The sequence below is a fragment of the Felis catus genome, chromosome D1, assembly GCF_018350175.1.
Source record: "Felis catus isolate Fca126 chromosome D1, F.catus_Fca126_mat1.0, whole genome shotgun sequence".
NCBI lineage: Eukaryota > Metazoa > Chordata > Mammalia > Carnivora > Felidae > Felis > Felis catus.
The window spans coordinates 88,017,915-88,038,151 of NC_058377.1; the positions used below are offsets into that span (position 1 = coordinate 88,017,915).

Below are 20,237 nucleotides of genomic sequence, written 5' to 3' on the forward strand. Positions count from 1 at the left end.
GGCTGTTTGATGGTAAACTCTTAACTTATTTGGAGTTGAAATGAATTGCTAATAAAAAAAAATACTTTCTTAACACTCATTTATGTCAATTTTTAACTACTTAGAACCTGAGCCAGCAGAAGAATACACGGAACAAAGCGAAGTTGAATCAACAGAGGTATGATTTTTATTTAATGCTAGCTTTCCTTTTCTGCCTTTCAAACAATTCTCAAACATTTATTTTGCTTTGCAGTATGTAAATAGACAATTTATGGCAGAAACACAGTTCAGCAGTGGTGAAAAGGAGCAGGTAGATGAGTGGACAGTTGAAACAGTTGAGGTAAGAGTTCTCTCAGTTGCAAAGTTGATGTCTTTTGTTTTAATTAGTCATTTTTATCTCTCCTAAGAACAGACTTAGTTTTTTGCATTATTAGTACATTTACTGTCATATTAAACTTAATACACATAACAGGATCATCATGTTTTAAAAAGTAATTTGTTTATCCCTGTGTATGTTTAATAGAATCTCTGCTGATCTAGCTACAGAAAATTTATATAAAGTTATCTGTGGAAGTGGGAAAAAAAAGTTATCTAAGGTTATTAAAGTACATGATTTTCTATTGTCGATACCAGGCTGCTGTTTAAAAATCTGGGCTCCCACATAGATAACCTCCAGAAAAGGCCCACCTTCCAAGGGATATTTTGGAGTTTCCTCTTAGACTCCTCTTTCTCCCTAATGCGCTAGACTTCTGGTGTTTCCTAATTCTGTCCCTTAATTGACATTACCTTTTTTCAGGTCCTCATGTCTAGTTCAGAGGCTCTCTTCATATTTTTCTTTTCTAACTGCCCCAGGCCATCCTATTCACTTTTACAGGTCAATTATTAGAAAAGTTAGTTTTGATTAAGTTACTTTCACTTGAAACTCTTTGATGGTGCCGTGTTGCCTATAAGATAAAATCAAATGCCTTACCAAATTAGTCCCAACCATCCTTTCCATCCTCTTTTAGGTGACTTCTTTTATGTATTCATATATCTAAAGTGCAGGAAAAATAATGTCTTCTATCATTCTCCAAAGGTGCAATTGTAGTAGTACTTTTAGCTCTTATTGATGTGCCAAAACATACTACTGATAACCTGCCCCTGACCCCAGAAAGTTACCTAGTTTAGATGAAAACACTGTTCCATGAAACCCTACCAAGACAGTCTGTATTTGCTGAATTATGCAAGGCAGTTCAGAAATAGTAGAGGAGGTTTAGAAGAAAATAAGATGTAAAAGATCTATGTAATGGTGGTGTGTGAACCTACTGGGCCTTGACTAAAAGTAGATTTGGTGTGTATTTTCAGGGAAGTCAGATAATAGGTATATATTAGCATGGATATGCAGGTAGAAATGAATTAGCATATTTGTTTTGTTGAACATTAGGAATGGAAAGTATGGGTTGGCATAGTAGGAAAAGACTGGGAAGTAACAGTGCTTTGTAGTTAAGTACTTTTTTGCATTTTATTGAGGGAGAAAAGTATATTATCACACTTAGCACCGTGCCAGTATGGTTTGTTTTTAAGTACTTGGCAGGTAGGGTCTTTTTAAAGGCTATCCATATGGGATTCTAAGGAATTTTTTGACCAGCCTGATGTAGATGACAGATCAGTTGGTCTTTGTGATCAGTTTAGGTAATGATGATTATCTCACTATTGCTTATAAAAGAAAATAAGGTTATGACTTACTGAGGCTTACCAGGTATGAGTTGCCCAGGTTTAAAAGCCAGACAGAATGTAAATTTTGACTGATGTAATAAAAATTAGATTTCCTAGAAGAGCAGGGAATTAGTAACAATAATAATCAGAAATTATTAGAGCTAGGAAAAAGGTAGATATAGTGAGTTTTGGCTTTTGTAGCAATTTAGATAAGGTGATAGGGCTTGATTCTATGGTATTGGCAGAGAGAATGAAATGGTGGGAACTCAAAATTTGATGATAAATAGTAACTTTTCTTGAGTGCTGTTTATCAGGCAGGTACTGAGGTGGATATGTATTTGATAAATATAAATTTACTTACTATAGAAGGCAGAGCAGTTTAAGCACAATATGTTTTTTTGGAAGTAAGCATGGGTATTCCTTCCTTTGAAAGCGGTTTATAAAGTAAATCTGAAAAGCTACGTGGCAATCATGTGGAGTAGAGAACACTAGAAGTAATAGCACTGAATGTTAAATTTGGGATAATTGTCAGTTGGAGTAGCTATATTAAAGCTGACTATCTTGTTTATAATGTAGTTCCATATATAGTTCAGGGACCTGTTGTGATGGTCATGAATGGAGCTCTTTCATTCTACCAGTCTGCATCTCCCCCCACTTCTTCCACTTTAGGTGGTAAATTCACTCCAGCAGCAACCTCAAGCTGCATCTCCTTCAGTACCAGAGCCCCACTCTCTGACTCCAGTGGCTCAGGCAGATCCCCTTGTGAGAAGACAGCGAGTCCAGGATCTTATGGCGCAAATGCAGGGGCCCTATAATTTCATACAGGTAGGTGCAGTTCAGTCAGACACTAACTAACTGAAGGTTTAAGTGTTTACATTATTTAATTCCATTATATCCTAACTTGCAGGATTCAATGCTGGATTTTGAAAACCAGACACTTGATCCTGCCATTGTATCTGCACAGCCTATGAATCCAACACAAAACATGGATATGCCCCAGCTGGTTTGCCCTCCAGGTTAGTAATTGTACATTTTTGTGTGAGAAATACAGGGCCGGTGCTTTCAGGTTTTGTAAAAAATGTGAAAATGAATTTTTCCCTTTTAACGTTTGCTTAACTTTTGGATTTTGTGTCTTTTAATTTGATAAGAAATGTTCTTTATTCCTATAATATGAATAACTGTGGTTCCGTTTTTTTAAACTTTTTATTGTCATATAGACTTAAGTACGTGCAAATGTAGAGTTTGAAGAGTTTTCACAAACTGAACACACCAGCACCTAGAACCGGAACATTACCTGTACTCCAGAAGCCTATTTGTGTGTACTTCCAGTCACTAGTTATCCTCTCTTCCAGCCCTGTGGGAACCATTTCCTGTAATTTAGATAAATGAAATTTTGCTTTGCTTTTTAAGTTTCAAAATTCATTTTAGCATAAAAATAATAGGGGTGTCCTTCTCTGAAGGATGCTTGCAGCTTTTTGGGAGAATTTCTGAACATTTTATTACTTAAATAAAAATGAGATGCAACGGTCTAAGTGGGAAAGAAGAGGATGCTTAAGAGGAAAGGAGAAGATGAGTCAAAAGACAGTTGAAGTTTCAAACTCTTAATAGTCTTACACCATTTTTAGAAGTAGTAGCACCAAATAGAGTTGTTGGTGTCTTCTTTGGGTTAAGTGGACTGTCTTTCTCAAGGACCATTAGTAATTTTGAGTCTTGGTTTTTTTTCCCAGAACATGGCATTAAGGGCACAAAAGTTGGAACTGTATAATAAAATATTTAATGTCTTCAGTTTCATAAAACGAGTTGCTGAATAAAAGCATGTTTAATGACACAGTTAGTTTGGTAGGGTAGTTAGGATTTCTCTAAAGTAAAGGGTACTCCTATCTCTGTAACATCTCTACCAAGAGTTAGAAAACAGATTAGGGTTATGCCTTCTAGAAATAAAAGCAATTGTGAGAGTATACTAATAGTGACTACCAGGGAACCAAAATGCTCACTTGAAAGCTAAAATCCTGCCTAATTCTTTTCATGATCACCAAAAAGTGTTTTTTAGGATTTGGCTATAGAAATTTTCTCTGAAGAAATTTGATTTTGGATAACAGTGTTGCTTTTGGTCAATTTTGCAGTTCATTCTGAATCTAGACTTGCTCAGCCTAATCAAGTTCCTGTACAACCAGAAGCTACACAGGTAGGAATGATAGAAATATTGTTGCGTATTTGTTTTTAATCTGTTCTTGGGTCTCTTTCTTTAATTAGCGTAATGAAAGTCAGGTATGAATTTTATCATTGTACAAGTCTGGTGAGGGTAGCTGTCTACTTTTATTTCCATGTTTATGTTTACTTTGGTATTAATAATTTAAAAATAATTTTTTTGGTTAAATCTTATGTTTATGATAGTAAGGAATATGCTTTTTTATTTTAAACAGTAAAATTTGAGAAGACACATTTTAAATTTCATAATTCTAAAATTTAGTGTAAATGTTGCCATTCAGAAGCATTTGTGGGGGACTTCATAACTGGATTGGGTTATTTAATGTTCATCTTTAATATTATATGTATTTTTTGCAGTTGTTAGATTTTATAGTCTATTTAACAGGTATATCTGTCTACTTCTCAGCCCTGTCTGTATTAGAGTTGGTTTATAACAGAAAGCAGCTTTGATTGCTTTATTTCTGTGTAGGTTCCTTTGGTTTCATCCACAAGTGAGGGGTATACAGCATCTCAACCCTTGTACCAGCCTTCTCATGCTACAGAGCAACGACCACAAAAGGAACCAATTGACCAGATTCAGGCAAGTTTCTGTTACTAGGTAACATAAACTTGATAGGCACTTATTATGAATTGGGCAGAGGTAAATTATTAATGTTGTGACTCTTTTTGGACCTAATGCATGCGATACGTTATTTTGCTGTGATGCAATACAAGTATTTTGCTGTTATGAAATAGTTGAATTTTTTTTTTAAGTTTATTTATTTTGAGAGAGAGAGAAAGAACATGAATGGGGGAGGGGAAGAGAGAGAGGGAGTGAGAATCCCAGGCATGCTCCATGCTGTCAGTGCAGACCCCAGTGTGGGGCTCGACTCAGGAACTGTGAGATCATTACTTGAGCTGAAATCAAGAGTTGGATGCTTAACCGACTGAGCCACCCAGGCGCCCCAGTTGAATTTCTTAACATACTAAGACTTGGATAGTAGACTTGGCTAAATTTAGTTTATCACTAAAGTGCATCTGTTTACTTTGTGTTTAGGCAACAATCTCTTTAAATACAGACCAGACTACAGCATCGTCATCCCTTCCGGCTGCTTCTCAGCCTCAGGTGTTCCAGGCTGGGACAAGCAAACCGTTACATAGCAGTGGAATCAATGTAAACGCAGCTCCATTCCAATCCATGCAAACGGTAAGTAAATTAAACTAACATTAAATGGCTAGTGTGTACTATCATCATGCCAAAGTCTCAACAGAAAAGTCTTCATTTAACTTTGTGCTTGAGTGTGCATCTACCCAACTATAGAGTATATTTAATTGATAAACTCTGATTTTTCCTGCTCCCAGAGATAAATTTGAGTCTTAGGAGTTATGTGCTCTCATATCTTACTGTTTTGTAGTTTCATCCTTTAGATTTGGTTAACAAAAGTAAACATGCAGAAAAGTAGACTACTGTATCTGTGTATGTAAGTCATTACCGAGATTTAACAACTGTCTACATTTTCCCATACTTGCTTAATCTTTTATTTTACTGAAGTTTCTCATAATAAATTTCACCTGTTATACTTCATCCTGGTTTTTCAGTAAGCATCCCTAAATTGCAGAATTTCTAGGAAAGGATGAGAATATTGTAATTGATGGGATACAGTTAAATCAGTGCTCATGGGAAAGTTTATAGGATTAAATACTTAAAATACTAACTTTTGGTTAAAATGTCAATAAGAAGAAAATTTAAATGAATAAAATATTCATAGAATTAATTTCTGTAAGTGACATTGTATCAGTGGTTTGCATCTCTTAAAAAAGATTTATTTATAGTAACATTTCCAAGACTGCTGATTTTTGTATTTTTAAATTTTGAAACCCAGTTATGCTCTCCTTGAAGTGCTATATGGTGTGTGTGTGTGTGTGTGTGTGTGTGTATATGTATAAATATAAATAAATATGTATATGGGGGGAATATACGTGTGTGTTTGAGACTTCTGTAATGTATTTACATTTTTTAGTAAAACCAATATTGAGGTCTGTCATCTTAAAAGTAGGGAAATTGTTAGCAATAAGGGGATGAAGTAATCATTTACTTTATTTATTTACAGGTGTTCAATATGAATGCCCCAGTTCCTCCTGTTAATGAACCAGAAACTTTGAAACAGCAAAATCAGTACCAGGCCAGTTACAACCAGAGCTTTTCTAGTCAGCCTCACCAAGTAGAACAAACAGACCTGCAGCAAGAACAGCTTCAAACAGGTAGGAAAACCAGTGTCCCTTTCTTGGCTGCTTGCTTTCCAACACCATTACTGACAGTGTTAGGAGGGTTTACACTTTAAAGTGGCAGTGTCCACAAGTTTTCTAGTAGTAGACTTTATGGAATTTTTGTTGCAGATCCTGAATTAAATCAAGTCCGTATTTATCGTATGTGAATTATGTGCGCTTTTTGGGAGGCCTTATACCCATTTTCCTTTGGTCAGTAAGCTTTCATAATATCTCTGTTTCATTCTGTGATTTTAGTGGAACTTGTTAGATTATGATCTACTTTACTTTTAATTGCTAATTAATTAAAGCCGGCTAGCATGATACCTGGTAGGTAGTTAAGTCAGTTATACAAAGTTAAGCAGTAAGGAGTTGTCAGTGTGCTAATTATAATCAGTAAAACATGCAGAAATCTCTTGGTGGCTGCATTTGGTAGAACTAGGTTGAAATAAAATCCTTTTTGGCAAGTAGGGTCATACGTAAGTTGGCTAGTTACCATACCTGTCATAACAATGAAGATAGAGATATCTTAGATTTCTTAACTTTGTAAGGCATTAGAAATACCTGCTTAGGTCTTTGGTTATTTAGATCCTCGGTTGTTTAATTGGAATATCCCACAACAAACTAGCAAACCTTGCTAAAATCATAGGCGTTAATAGTTTAATTTTATCAGACTGATTGAAATAACTATGAAGTATTGTAATCGTCTAATTTCTTGATAGACTTTGATGAACATTATGGATTTTTTCAGTACTAAATTCTTACATATCCCTGTAGTATTTAGCACTCACTAATTAGTAGGAAGTTTGAATCAGCTGTAATCTGATGGATATTTATCCATTAGGCTATCTATGTTCAGCTTCTGAATGATAAAGCTGGGCTTTGTGCTCAGGCTCCTTTAATTATTGCCATGTACTCATAAGCATGTCAGCACAATGGGCCCCCAGTACACCTGCTCTACAGCAAATTGTATGTAGTATCTAGTTAGGAACAACATGAAAAAAGGATACGGCAAGAATCTGGCTATTTATGGACTTAAGAGTTTATGCTGTACAAACACTTCAACAGAAATTCTGGGGTTTTTTGTTGTTTTTTAAGTAATTCTGGTATTTTAAAATAAAGACCACACTTTAATTGTATGAGTTTTATTTATTGCTATGAGTTTCCTTGCAGTGAAATTTGGCCAAGACTAATAAAATTCTTATTGATTAAAAAGTGAGGTGAAAATTCACTTCTTTTGCCACTCTCTACATGCATATGAATGACTCTCTTTAGATAGAAAATGTCACCTGTAATCATGATATTTACCTGTAATTTTAAATTTAGGGAATGTAGGGAAAGGCAGTCTGTGTAGAAAGACCACAGTGAATAGTGTAATTAGTCCATTAATTGCACAGTTCAAAAAGGAGCCATAACATCCCTTCCACTAGGCACACTTTAGCTTTTTCGTTGCAAAATAGTATTTTAAGAACCGATAAATGTATTTGGGGTTTCCTGAGGCCACAAAATATATCTGGTCAAGTTTTTCAAGAGGTACACCACCTTTTCTCTCTGTCTAAACATGGGGGATTTGGGCTGGCTGTTTTTTGTTATTGGGGCGTGGGCCTTCCTCTAGTCTATACCTTCCTCACCTCGCAAAGGTAGTGTTAGTATCCTGCCTTTCCTCCCCTGTGCATTGCGAACATTGGTTAATACCCGAAAGGTACCTCTGGGCTTAATTTTTAAAGATTTCTAGATTCTAGACTTCCCATTGTGGAAGGAGGGGGGTGTGCAAGGTAGTGTGAACCTTCTAGAATCTTTTCTTTACCTCATCAAGTTGAGTGCCAGTGTGAGTACTATTTAACTGTCTTCTTAATTGGTTGTACGTTAAAAGTACTTGAAATGGAATCAGGCATTAAAGGAGGTGTAAGTTGAAGACTTTGCTAATTTACCTTCATAATTGACTGAGTATTCTACCATATGGTTGTTTAGCTATGGGAGAGCATGGTTTTGTAGGTTTCATTAACATGTCAAGGGAAATTTAAAAGAATAAGAAAGCTTCTACCACTAAGGAGTTTTATAGTGGAAAAATAATTAAATGATACACAGTGGTAATTGTACTGTTTTAGTATGTAAGATCTTTTGAATTATTGTGGGTCTCTTGTGCTAATAGGCAGATGCCTCTCAGAAGATGTTTAATAATACAGGTTTTCATTCCATTTGGAAGGGATAGAGTTTTGTGCTCTCACACATTGTGTGCTTCCAAAAGTTTGGAACTGTTGTTGGAGAATTGCTTAATATATGGGCAGAAGAAAAATAGGGACTTATGTGTAGGTTTCCTTATTGGAAATATTAAAATTTATTTAAAGATGATTTGAGGAGAAGGTATAAGACACTTCTTAACCCAGAAAACGTGAAAGAACAAATTGTAATGAGCTGTGTGTGTGTGTGTATAAATTTTTTCTTTTTATCATAGTGGTTGGCACTTACCATGGTTCCCAGGACCAGCCCCATCAAGTGACTGGTAACCACCAGCAGCCTCCCCAGCAGAACACTGGATTTCCACGTAGCAGTCAGCCCTATTACAATAGTCGTGGTGTGTCTCGTGGTGGCTCCCGTGGTGCTAGAGGCTTAATGAATGGATACAGGGGCCCTGCCAATGGATTCAGAGGTAAAGAAAAAAAAAAAGTAGCAAGTTCTTGTTCCTTTTTGATTTGTAAAATAGAAATATGTCATGAGGTTTTTGGGAAAGATATGTATGTATCTCTGTGTTAATCTCTCATGTACAGCTTAAACATTTTAAACATTTTTAGTATATTACAGGTTATTTAAATTGACAAAATTGGTAATGGGTTTTTTTGTATGTGTCAAATCCATGTTTTCCATGTCTCTGAGGGGATAATTGCTTTCCATTATCAGAGTTTATGGGGATTTTTTTTGTATGTGGGGTGTGTATGTGTGCATGGATGGGTGAAAATGTCCTCTTCTAAGGAAATTAATACTCAGAAATTTAGGAACAGATTGGATCAGGATGGGGAATTAGAAATTAATTTGAATTACTGGCGTGGCTTATAATTTTTCAGTTCTTCCCTTGGTCAGTAGTAAGAAAGTAAAAATTTCTCATTTAGATAAGAAAATTATTTTCTTGTCCTAAATTTTAGGAGGATATGATGGTTACCGCCCTTCATTCTCTAACACTCCAAACAGTGGTTACACACAGTCTCAGTTCAGTGCTCCCCGGGACTACTCTGGCTATCAACGGGTAGGTAGAAGTTGCTTTAAAATATAAACCTGACCTAAATAAGCCAATGAAACAGACTGATGGGGTTGTTTGGACTTGGGTAGCTAAGTAATTTGAGGCTAATTTTGCACATTTTTACAAGATACGGAGAATGGTGACTTTTGCTTTCCCTAGCACTCTAGTATAGGTACTCATTTTTTAGAGTCTGTTAAAAAGAGAATGATTTCATGCCCTATTGGTGGGAATGCAGATTGGTGCAGCCACTATGAAAAACAGTATGGAGGCTTCTTAAAAAATTAAAAACCATATTACCATATGATCTAATAATTCCACTGGGTATTTAGCCCAAGAAAATGAAAACCCTAACTCGAAAAGATACACGCACCCCTCTGTTTATTGCAGCATTATTTCTAATAACCAAGATGTGGAAGCAACCCAAGTGTCCCATCAATAGATGGGTAAAGAAGATGTATATATACACAATAGAATATCACTCAGCTACAAAAAAGAATGAAATCTTGCTATTTGCAACAACATGGATGGACCTAGAGGGTATAATGCTAAATGAAAAAAGTCAGAGAAAGACAAATGCCATATGATTTCACTCATGTGGAATTTAAGAAACAAAAAGACAAAAGACGAGACTCTCTATAAATAGAGAACAAATTTGGTAGTTGCTAGAGGGGATGTAGATAGGGGGGATGGGTGAAACAGATAAAAGAGATTAAGAGTACACTTACCTTGAGCACTGAGAAATGTATACAATTGTTGAATCATTATATTGTACACCTAAAACTAATGTAATACTGTATGTTAATTACACTTAAATAAAAATAAATTTGTGTCGGAGAAAAAAAAGAATGATTTTTAAGAGCAGAGATATTTCATTGAATGTTCTTGAGAGTAACAGAAGTAAATTACGGAATAACTTCTGGCTATTATATATTGAAATGTCTAAAAAGAATAAGGACAAATTTTGTGTTCTGTGTGAGACACTAAGAATAGATAGATGAGAAAGCATTAAAAAAAAATTACGTTTTCTTCAGTACTAACTAGCTTGTCTTTTAGGATGGATATCAGCAGAATTTCAAGCGAGGCTCTGGGCAGAGTGGACCACGGGGAGCCCCACGAGGTAATATTTTGTGGTGGTGATCCTAGCTCCTAAGTGGAGCTTCTGTTCTGGCCTTGGAAGAGCTGTTCCATAGTCTGCATGTAGGTTACATGTTAGGAATACATTTATCATTACCAGACTTGTTGCTAGGGATTAAATGAAATGCTCTGTTTCTAAAACTTACCTTGAACCCAAATTTAATTTTTTGAATGACTTTCCCTGTTACTATATAAATTGTCTTGAAAACTAGAACATTTCTCCTCCTTAGAAAAAGTGTTTTTCCAACTGCAAATTATTTTTCAGGTCCTAAAACCTGCTAAATGTTTTTAGGAAGTACTTACTGAAACATTTTTGTAAGACATTTTTGGAATGAGATTGAACATTTATATAAATTTATTATTCCTCTTTCATTTTTGAACATGCATATTATATTTTAGAGTCAGAAACACTTTAATGGCCAGATAAGCCATAGTTACATTTAGAGAACCATTTAGAAATGATAGAACTAATTGAAATTTCAATGCCTTTGGATCACTAATAGCGATATAAATGTCAAACTATTTCTGACTTTTAAGTAAAACATACAAAATCCTAACTAACTTACTGAACTATATTTAAAAATTGTAGGTTTAAAGAGTTTCTGATTTTGTCTATTACCATAGGAACACTGCTTCCTCATTTGGGCAGAAAGTCAACCTGTGTAACAATTAGAGGTAGCATTTCATATGATCTGAAGTTCTAAATGGTTCTCTGATTTAAGGGAAGTTAAACTGAATAGGTTTCCTCTAGGTTTTGGCCATCACATGTATAAAATGTATATTAAGGAGGAATTACAAAGTACTTTGATTTCAATGCTAGTAGAAACTGGCCAGCAAAAAGGTGCATTTTTAAATTAATGGATCACTTGGGAATTATTGACTTGAAGTATCAAAGGATATTTGCATGTGAATGTGGGTTATGTTCTTTCTCACCTTGTAGCATATTCTATGAAAGTTGAGTTGACTGGTAGCTAAAAATCTGTTTTAACAGCATGTAAAAAGTTATTTTATCTGTTACAAGTCATTATACAATTTTGAATGTTATGTAGTTTCTTTTTAACAGTTTAGGTAACAAGGTCTGTTTTTCATTCTGGTGCTTTTATTAATTTTGATAGTATGATGTTACTTACTACTGAAATGTAAGCTAGAGTGTACACTAGAATGTAAGCTCCATGAGAGCAGGTACCTTGTCTGTCTTCACTGCTGTATCTATTTCCAACGCCTGATGACAGTGCCTGGCACACAGTAGGCACTCAATAAATACTTGTTGAATGAATGAATGAATGAGTACTGGTGGAATACTCCATTAGCTCTACTCTTCTTTTAGCTAGAGAACATGAGCAAATTTGCGCATGACAACTTCCAGGACAGGTGAACACTGAAGAATTGACCTCTTAAACCTAATAATGTGGTGACAAGCTGCCCACATGCTTCTTGACTTCAGATGAAAATCTGCTTGAAGGCAAAACAAATAATATTTGAAAGAAAAACCAAATGCCATTTTTGTCTTCTAGGTCGTGGAGGGCCCCCAAGACCCAACAGAGGGATGCCGCAAATGAACACTCAGCAAGTGAATTAATCTGATTCACAGGATTATGTTTAAACGCCAAAAACACACTGGCCAGTGTACCATAATATGTTACCAGAAGAGTTATTATCTATTTGTTCTCCCTTTCAGGAAACTTATTGTAAAGGGACTGTTTTCATCCCATAAAGACAGGACTACAATTGTCAGCTTTATATTACCTGGATATGGAAGGAAACTATTTTTATTCTGCATGTTCTGTCCTAAGCGTCATCTTGAGCCTTGCACATGATACTCAGATTCCTCACCCTTGCTTAGGAGTAAAACATAATACACTTTATGGGGTGATATCTCCATAGTTATTTGAAGTGGCTTGGAAAGAGCAAGATTGACTTTTGACATTGGATCAAATCTACAAGTCAGCCCTAGAGTTATTCAATGGTAATTGACAAAACTAAAATATTTCCCTTGAAGAAGGAAGGAGTGGAGTGTGGTTTGGCAGAACAACTGCATTTCACAGCTTTTCCAGTTAAATTGGAGCACTGAACGTTAAGATGCATACCAAATTATGCATGGGCCCTTAATATAAGGCTGGCTACCAGCTTTGACACAGCACTCTTCATCCTTGGCCAAACGACTGGTTACAAACACATGTAAATTGCTCTTTAACAGCTGATACTGTATAAGACAAAGCCAAAATGCAAAATTAGGCTTTGATTGGCACTTTTTGAAAAATATGCAACAAATATGGGATGTAATCTGGATGGCCGCTTCTGTACTAAATGTGAAGTATTTAGATACCTTTTTGAACACTTAACATTTTCTTCGACAATGACTTTTATAAGGATTGGTACTATATATCATTCCTTATAACATACATTGTCTGTCACTAATCCTCGGATCTTGCTGTATTGTCACCTAAATTGGTACAGGTACTGATGAAAATATCTAATGGATAATCATAACACTCTTGGTCACATGTTTTTCCTGCAGCCTGAAGGTTTTTAAAAGAAAAAGATATGAAATGCCTGCTGCTACCACCCTTTTAAATTGCTATCTTTTGAAAAGCACCAGTATGTGTTTTAGATTGATTTCCCTATTTTAGGGAGATGACAGACAGTAGTTTCAGTTCTGATGGTATAAGCAAAACAAATAAAACATGTTTATAAAAGTTGTATCTTGAAACACTGGTGTTCAACAGCTAGCAGCTTATGTGGTTCACCCCATGCATTGTTAGTGTTTCAAATTTTATGGTTATCTCCAGCAGCTATTTCTGTAGTACTTGCATTTATCTTTTGTCTAACCCTAATTGAATTCTATCTTTTTCTCATGGAGGCATTTATATTCAAAGTGGCGATTCCTTCACTTAGATGCATAGGGAGAGTCACAAGTTTGATGGAGATGACAGTTTAGTAATTTATGTACTGTTGGAATTTGTGCTAGCAGTTTGAGCACTAGTTTTGTGTGCCTATGAACTTAATGCTGCTTGTCATATCCCACTTTGACTTCATGGAGAATTAATCCCATCTTGTCAGCAAAGGCTACTAATACTAAGTTAATGGTATTTTCTGTGCAGAAATTGAATTTTGTTTTATTAGCCTTTAGCTAAGGAATTTTTCCAGTAGGTGCTCAGCCACTGAAGAAAAACAAAAACAAAACACAAGAACGATTCTCAAACATTGTTAGACAACTGGAGTTTTTGCTGGTTTTGTAACCTAAAATGGATAGGCTGTTGAACATTCCACATTCAAAAGTTTTTTGTAGGGTGGTGGGGAATGGGGGGGGGGTATCTCCAATGTTTATTTTAAAATAAAATAAGTTCCTGACTTTTCTCATGTGTGGTTGTGGTACATCATATTGCAAGGGTTATACGTTTACTTTTACAAATGAGTATTTCTTTGGCTAGCACCTCCCGTTGTGTGCTTTAAATGACATCTGCCTGGGATGTACCACAACCATATGTTAGCTGTATTTCACGGGGAATAGATAAAATATTCATGGTTTACTGGGTAACCCCTAGATGTGTATGCTTACAATCCTTCTATATACAAAACTAAATTTGCTATCTGTGTAGAAAATAATTTCATGACATTTAAAATTGAAGTAAATAAGTGATTCTTCATACAGTGATCTCTATGAATCAGTTCAGAGATGGGATGGGGGAGAAATGCTTTCTAGGTTTCAAACTTCTATGCATTAGTGTGGATGTTGTGAATGTGTAAAGGTGTTAGTAGTTTCATTATTTCTGTGTATGTTTTTAAAAGAGTCGTTCTTTTTGAAATAGTATAATTTTTTTTTTTTGGCATTCTATCACAGTCTAAATGTAAAGCTTTTATGTCTCAATTCAGACTATATTTTTTAAAGGAGGTGCCTTGTTATGAGGCAGAGAACTTTTTAAAAAGTCCCGTTAAGATCTGAGTCTTGGTACTAAGTGTTCTGTATAATATGTGAATACTTGTCCTACCTGCAGAAGACCTTTTGTTTGGTCAAATGCATATTTTAGCAGAGTTGCAAGGAAATGACTGTCACGTGTGTCACAGTAGCTTCTTGGTATAGTAAGACTCCACATATAAAGTACTTTTGTCAATGCACAATATCAATCATCTCATGTGGATAATGAGACTTCTATTTTAGAGCTTTAAGGTAGAATGTCATTGATGACCTTGGTTAGAGCAGTTCTATTTCTAGATCTTAATATCCCTACTGAATATGGAAGAGTTTTGCAATCACTGTATCTTGATATTAAAACAAATATCCTTTGAAACATTTTTTATCAGTTAGCTTCTACAGTTCTTTTGTCTCCTATATATGCAACTGTTATGTGGGAGACTTTTCCACTTATAGGAGGCATGAGAATGTGTTTATTTGCAGAAGGCCCAATAACTGAAGTGCTCTGTTCACAATTCATAAAATGTAGAAGCAGTTGAGTATTCAGCCTCCTGAGTGTCTTAGGAAATTTATACTGTTCATTATATTTTCAGTAATATATCTAATTAGGGGATTGAGATACAGGTAAGCACTGAGTTCAAACCCTTCTTCATTTCATCTTTTAAGTTCCTGGATCCTCATCCCACTTGAGTTCCTATTAAGCACTTTGGCTATAAATTATATTCAAAGAATCAGTATTGCCCTTAAGCTTATCCCTTCTGTACAGTCAGTGGGGAGGGCAAACCATCAGGAAAATGAAAGTAAGTTGTTAAGGCTTATCTCTATACCTTTTCCCATTCTGACTTCTATAAAATACTGGAAAAGAATAGTGAATGTCTTAAATTACATAGATTAAATATTAAAATCTGATTTCTTACTGTCCTTGAGTGAAGTCTGCGTTAGTTGTGTATAGTATCCAGCAAAGCTCTGAAGTGCTACTTGTGAGAGGAGAGGAAAAACCTTAACAGAAAATCTCTATGGTAGCCTTGTCTTCTCAAGAGTCTAGACTACCACCACCTTCTTTCAGTCAGGAGCTCATTGAATGTAGGCAGTGAAAAGACCACCTCATCTAGTAAATAGTAAAGGCAGTTCTTGGTGTATTCCTACTTGTACGTACTGCTTTAAGTACTGTCTTTATATTAGGGAGACACCGTATTAAGCCAGTGAACTAAGGCTTTATTTGGCAAGTTTGGGTGTCCCTTTGCCAAGCATAATGGCAAGCACTAAGCATTCAGTGGTGACAAAATCACTGTGGTTCCTGCTTTCACTGAGCAGTCTGTTCAAAGATAATGATGTCGTGACACAAAAATGTAGCAAATGCCGTGATGGAGCAACAGAGTTGATGACAGCTATAAAGGCCATGACTGCGATCAATTATGACCTAGTCAAAATGACTGGGAAAGACTTCGTTGAAAGGGATAATTGAACTAAGACTTGAAGGATGAGGAGTAATTAGAGAAGTGGAGAAGAGAGCATATCCAAAGAAAGGCACACTCTTCCAGGACTGAGAAAGCTATCTGCTCAAGTAGGAGTATGTGTTTTAGTAGAGTTAGAGGCTGAAAAAGAGGTGAAGAGTACTACAGGTGGCTTTACAGTTACGTTCCATATTTTGTCTCTTAAGAACAGTTGGAAACTAAGGTTTCTAAGCTGTGTGTGTATGGGGCCAGGAGTGGGGTAAAGGATAGTGGGTCACCTAACAAAATTGCCATTTAAAGAATACACAATGCAGTTTTGAGAACAATCTGTATGGGGCGAGAGATGTCTATTGGGAATAGCCCGTGAGAGAAATGATTACAACATTAAGTGGAGGGCAGTAGTGAATGGATCCTACATATTTCCTGTCTCACTTAGTGCTCAGTATCCTTTCCTGGGTAATCCAGGCTTCAGTTGTGAGACTGATCTCTAACTACATTCTTCCCTAGGCGATCCCATCTAATCCCAGGACTTTGAATACAATCAGTATTTTAGTTCCTCCTAAATATTCCTAGGTCCCCAATTACTCCAGTCTTGAGTGTTCCAAATCAATCTCTTCATTAACCTGCATTCATCCATTTGTTCAGGGCAAATACTTTGGGTATACTTTCTTTTGTACCCTGGATCTAGTCCTTAACCAAATCCACATAGTTCTACCTTGAAAATATATCCTGAATCATCTAACACTTCTGACCACCACTACTACCAGCTTAGAGCAAGTAACCACAGTAGCTTATAATGGCTCTCTTTCTACTCATCATCCTGCAGTGATTTTTGTGGACAAGTCAGGTTTTGTCACTTCCTGGTTCCCCAAACTCCACTGGTTTTCCCATCATACCTAGAATTAAATCCTAAATTTTGGTCTATGTGCGTTCATTATTTGGCCTAATTGCCTACTGTTTTGTTCTTGCTCACTAGTCGATCTTCAAGCATGCAAAGGTTTTTCACTCAAATATTCTTAACGTTCATTCTTTCTAAATTCAGGTGTTTGCTCCAGTGGCATCAGCTCAGAGGCCTTCCATGTCCACCACTAAAACATATCCTTAGTTACTTTACTTATTGGACAGTTTTTTCTTAATAGCACTTAAAGCTTACCCAGAATTACGCAAACTTTATAAGTGAAAAACATTTTGGTCACTTTATCCCTGGTGTCTGGCATATTGACATTTGTTGAGCAAATATGAAAATGATGGGCGTTGGACTAAAAATGGGTAGTAGTGATGATTGCACTGGAATTGGAAGTGTCTTGGTTTGAGGAAGGAGTTCAGCTTCAGACATTTTGAATCTGAGGTATGCAAGAAATGTCAAGCAAGCAGTTGGAATTTGTTTACTTGAAGTTCAACAATCTGGCCCAAAGACAATGTATAAGAATATACAGGTGGTTCTTGTAGTATAAGAATATATAGGTGGTGCTTGTAATATGCTTGGGCGAGTTCGCCTGGGAGCTGGGCGGGAGGAAGAAGTATTTAACAAGAGCAGAGCCCCAGAGCTGATTTTCACAAGAGCGCCATCATTTGATGTCCAGTTTAGGCCTAAAGGGAATTTACAAAGTACCCGCACCGGTGGGTAGAAATACTGAGTTTCCGACAGGTCTACAGGGCCCTTTCTTCAGGTGTGGAAGATCAAGTGAATAAAACAGGTCTGCTGATCGAGTTTCCTCATTTTGTCACGTTAAAATGGGAAGTTATTTAAATAAAAGGGTAAAATTACGCACAGATCCCTGGAGTCGGTCGTCTCGTATAACTAGGATAAACACTAAGAGCCTTGGATCCCCTTACCGTGTGCTGCCCCGGGCCTGTCTGGTAACCCGGGCTCGCCCCAGCACAGCGGCAAGCGCTTATTTTGTCCCTCGGAGCCAGGGCATCTTGATTCTGATACAAGAGGCAAATCGCACCCGTGCCACTCGGAGCAGAGACTAAATTCCAAAACCGCGCTGGCCACGTAGGCTGCAGCTCCGCCTCCCGGGCATCTGACGTCATCACACGGAGACATGGTTGCCGAAAGTCCCCGCACGCACGCCGCACCGCGCCGTTAGTGCGCTCGCGCACATGGAGCCTTTCAGTGCCTGAGCAGGACGCGCGTCGCGGAGTGAGGCCAGGGCTGAGAGCGCGCGGTCAGGCATCGCTAGGGGCAGCCCGCCGCTCCCTCTGGGCTTCTGGAGTAATTGGGTTTCCCCACGTGCTTCCGCTTGGCTGCTGGCTGGGATCCGCGGGTTCGGGGTGCAGGTACCCAAGACGGGATGGCTGGGGATGGGTACCAAGGTCGGTGTCTGTGTCCTGCTTGGGACCAGAGGTGGCCGGCTCGAGGATGAAGGCTCTGTATCCTTGCCAATGCTCGGCCCGCGTCGACTGCTGGCCCACACGGGCGCTCGCTCCTAGATGACAGGCTCCTCTTCCCCGATTGGCGGCCACTCTCCGCGTGCTTCTCGAGCGCTCTCCGGGGTTGCGTGGCTCCATCTCCACCTTCTGGGGAACTCTAGCTGGGGGTCTGGGTGTGTGTGTGTGTGGGGGGGGGTGACAACACTTTTGCTTTCCGCGGAGCTTGCCTACGGTTCCTGGTTTTGGCGCTAGGCATTAAAACGAGGCAGTCTGATTCCAGATCCTCCCATGCTTTCATTTGTTTGTCTAAGCTCGTTCGTTTATACTGTTTTTTTCAGGAGTCACATTCAGGACTTGTTTCATTTGCTAATGCATCTAGAATGGTGACTGGCACATAGATGCTGTGTTTACTTGTTAGACAAATAGACAAGCGAATGAGGAATAGTTCTCTTTCTTTTCCTTTCAAGGCCCTCTTCCTACGTTAAGCCTTCCATGGCAATTCCAGCCCACGGTAATCTCAGACCTTCATCAGACTATTGGCTGTACTATTATTTTTGCGTCTAGTTTTATCTGTCTTTAGACAAATTGTCCCTTATCTCTTTCTCTTGAATATTCTCTGCAAGGAGAATGAAAGCTCCTTGAAGTCAAGTCTTGTCTGGTATTGTTTCTGGGGCTCCCACAGTAACTAGAGCAAAAAGCAGTCCCTACTAATTAGTTATTGATTGATTCGTGTGTGATCTCTATGTGGCCTCAACTCAACTGACAAGTTGGGCAGAGTGGGGAGCTGGAAAGAGCTTAGGCTTTGGAGTCGGGCAGATTTGAGTGTGAATCCTGTCATATTCCTTCCTTAAAATACTTGAATTCTTTATACTTGCTCCTTTCCTTATAAAAAAGGAGCCATTGATTGTAACATAATGTTTTATACTAAGAAAGGACTGCTAAAATCCATATTTGGATTGGAGGGTAGAAGGACAGTTAAGGCACACTTAAGGTTCAATTAATGAACTTTATATTTAGAATGCAGCAGGCTCTGTAGTTTCTAGGTAGGCTGTCATTCTTCCTTCAATGTTGTAGAAATATAATTGATATTCCTGATGTTTCTTTGGTGTATTTATTGTGGTAATAATGCATTATCGTATTGTACGTAATCCAACTTTAAGGTCTGTCTGTACAGGCTTCAGTACGGGTTTCTCTCCTTTGAGGAGACAGTTGGACACATTTCATCACAGTAACATTCATTGATTTCCTTTCTCTGACTTTATTAGTAATGCATATGAATAAAAAAACAAAACTCTAAAAAAACAAAAGAACAAAATAAGAACCACCTGCAGTCTCACCATCCACAAAAATTTACATTTTTGTGTTTTCTTTCAGGTTTTTTTTTTTCCCTTCATGTTATGTACATGTGTTTAAAAGATGGTATGCTTTGTTCTGTGATGTCAGGCTTCTCATAAGCATCTTTATCCATATCCTTAGATAATTTCTGAAAGTGATTTTGAAGGAGCTTTTTTGAAAACTGCCTTATTATCTCACAAATATACCATCATATATTTTAATCATTCTATTTTGTGGACCATTGTTTCAAGTTTTTTAAAAAACTCCTTGATAGAAGTATGAAATGCAGCTTCCCTTCTGACTTCCATGCTGAGGAAACATTTTCTTTGCCTCCCAAGCCTCAGTTTTCCTAATTTTAAAAATGAGACTGACATGTTCCCTAGGGAGCAGTTTGAGGGTTAAGTAAAATGATACTTCCCAACGTGCCTAGCATAGCTCCTGGTCCCCCAAGAGGCTGCCAGCTAATGTTCCTCACCCAGAATCTGGCGTTCATGTCCAGTTGTGTTTCCTTTCTCTCTCTTTCAGTGATAGTCTTTCACCATGCATCGGAAGAAAGTAGATAACCGAATCCGGATTCTCATTGAGAATGGAGTTGCTGAAAGGCAAAGGTCTTTGTTTGTTGTAGTCGGAGACCGAGGAAAGGACCAGGTAAGACCTCGTAAAC

The 20,237-nt window shown here is 37.4% G+C and overlaps 2 protein-coding genes across 3 annotated transcripts in view; both read left to right on the forward strand.

Moving 5' to 3' along the window:
- The window catches only part of CAPRIN1 (cell cycle associated protein 1), a 38,496-nt gene extending 24,352 nt beyond the window's left edge, over positions 1-14,144 (forward strand). Inside the window, exons 8-19 of the mRNA XM_023239692.2 lie at positions 105-157; positions 233-319; positions 2,344-2,499; positions 2,582-2,690; positions 3,798-3,859; positions 4,352-4,462; positions 4,919-5,068; positions 5,973-6,123; positions 8,582-8,776; positions 9,267-9,367; positions 10,415-10,478; positions 12,010-14,144. Coding sequence (XP_023095460.1) covers positions 105-157; positions 233-319; positions 2,344-2,499; positions 2,582-2,690; positions 3,798-3,859; positions 4,352-4,462; positions 4,919-5,068; positions 5,973-6,123; positions 8,582-8,776; positions 9,267-9,367; positions 10,415-10,478; positions 12,010-12,074 — 1,304 coding nt within the window. The 3' untranslated portion in view covers positions 12,075-14,144. The remainder of the gene's footprint in view (positions 1-104; positions 158-232; positions 320-2,343; positions 2,500-2,581; positions 2,691-3,797; positions 3,860-4,351; positions 4,463-4,918; positions 5,069-5,972; positions 6,124-8,581; positions 8,777-9,266; positions 9,368-10,414; positions 10,479-12,009) is intronic.
- Positions 14,145-14,283: 139 nt separating this feature from the next.
- NAT10 (N-acetyltransferase 10) overlaps positions 14,284-20,237 on the forward strand; it is a 38,806-nt gene continuing 32,852 nt past the window's right edge. For both annotated transcript variants that reach the window (XM_006937187.5, XM_045039131.1), the window contains exons 1-2: positions 14,284-18,145; positions 20,099-20,221. In XM_006937187.5, the coding sequence (XP_006937249.1) occupies positions 20,114-20,221 (108 nt within the window). In that variant the 5' untranslated portion in view covers positions 14,284-18,145; positions 20,099-20,113. The remainder of the gene's footprint in view (positions 18,146-20,098; positions 20,222-20,237) is intronic.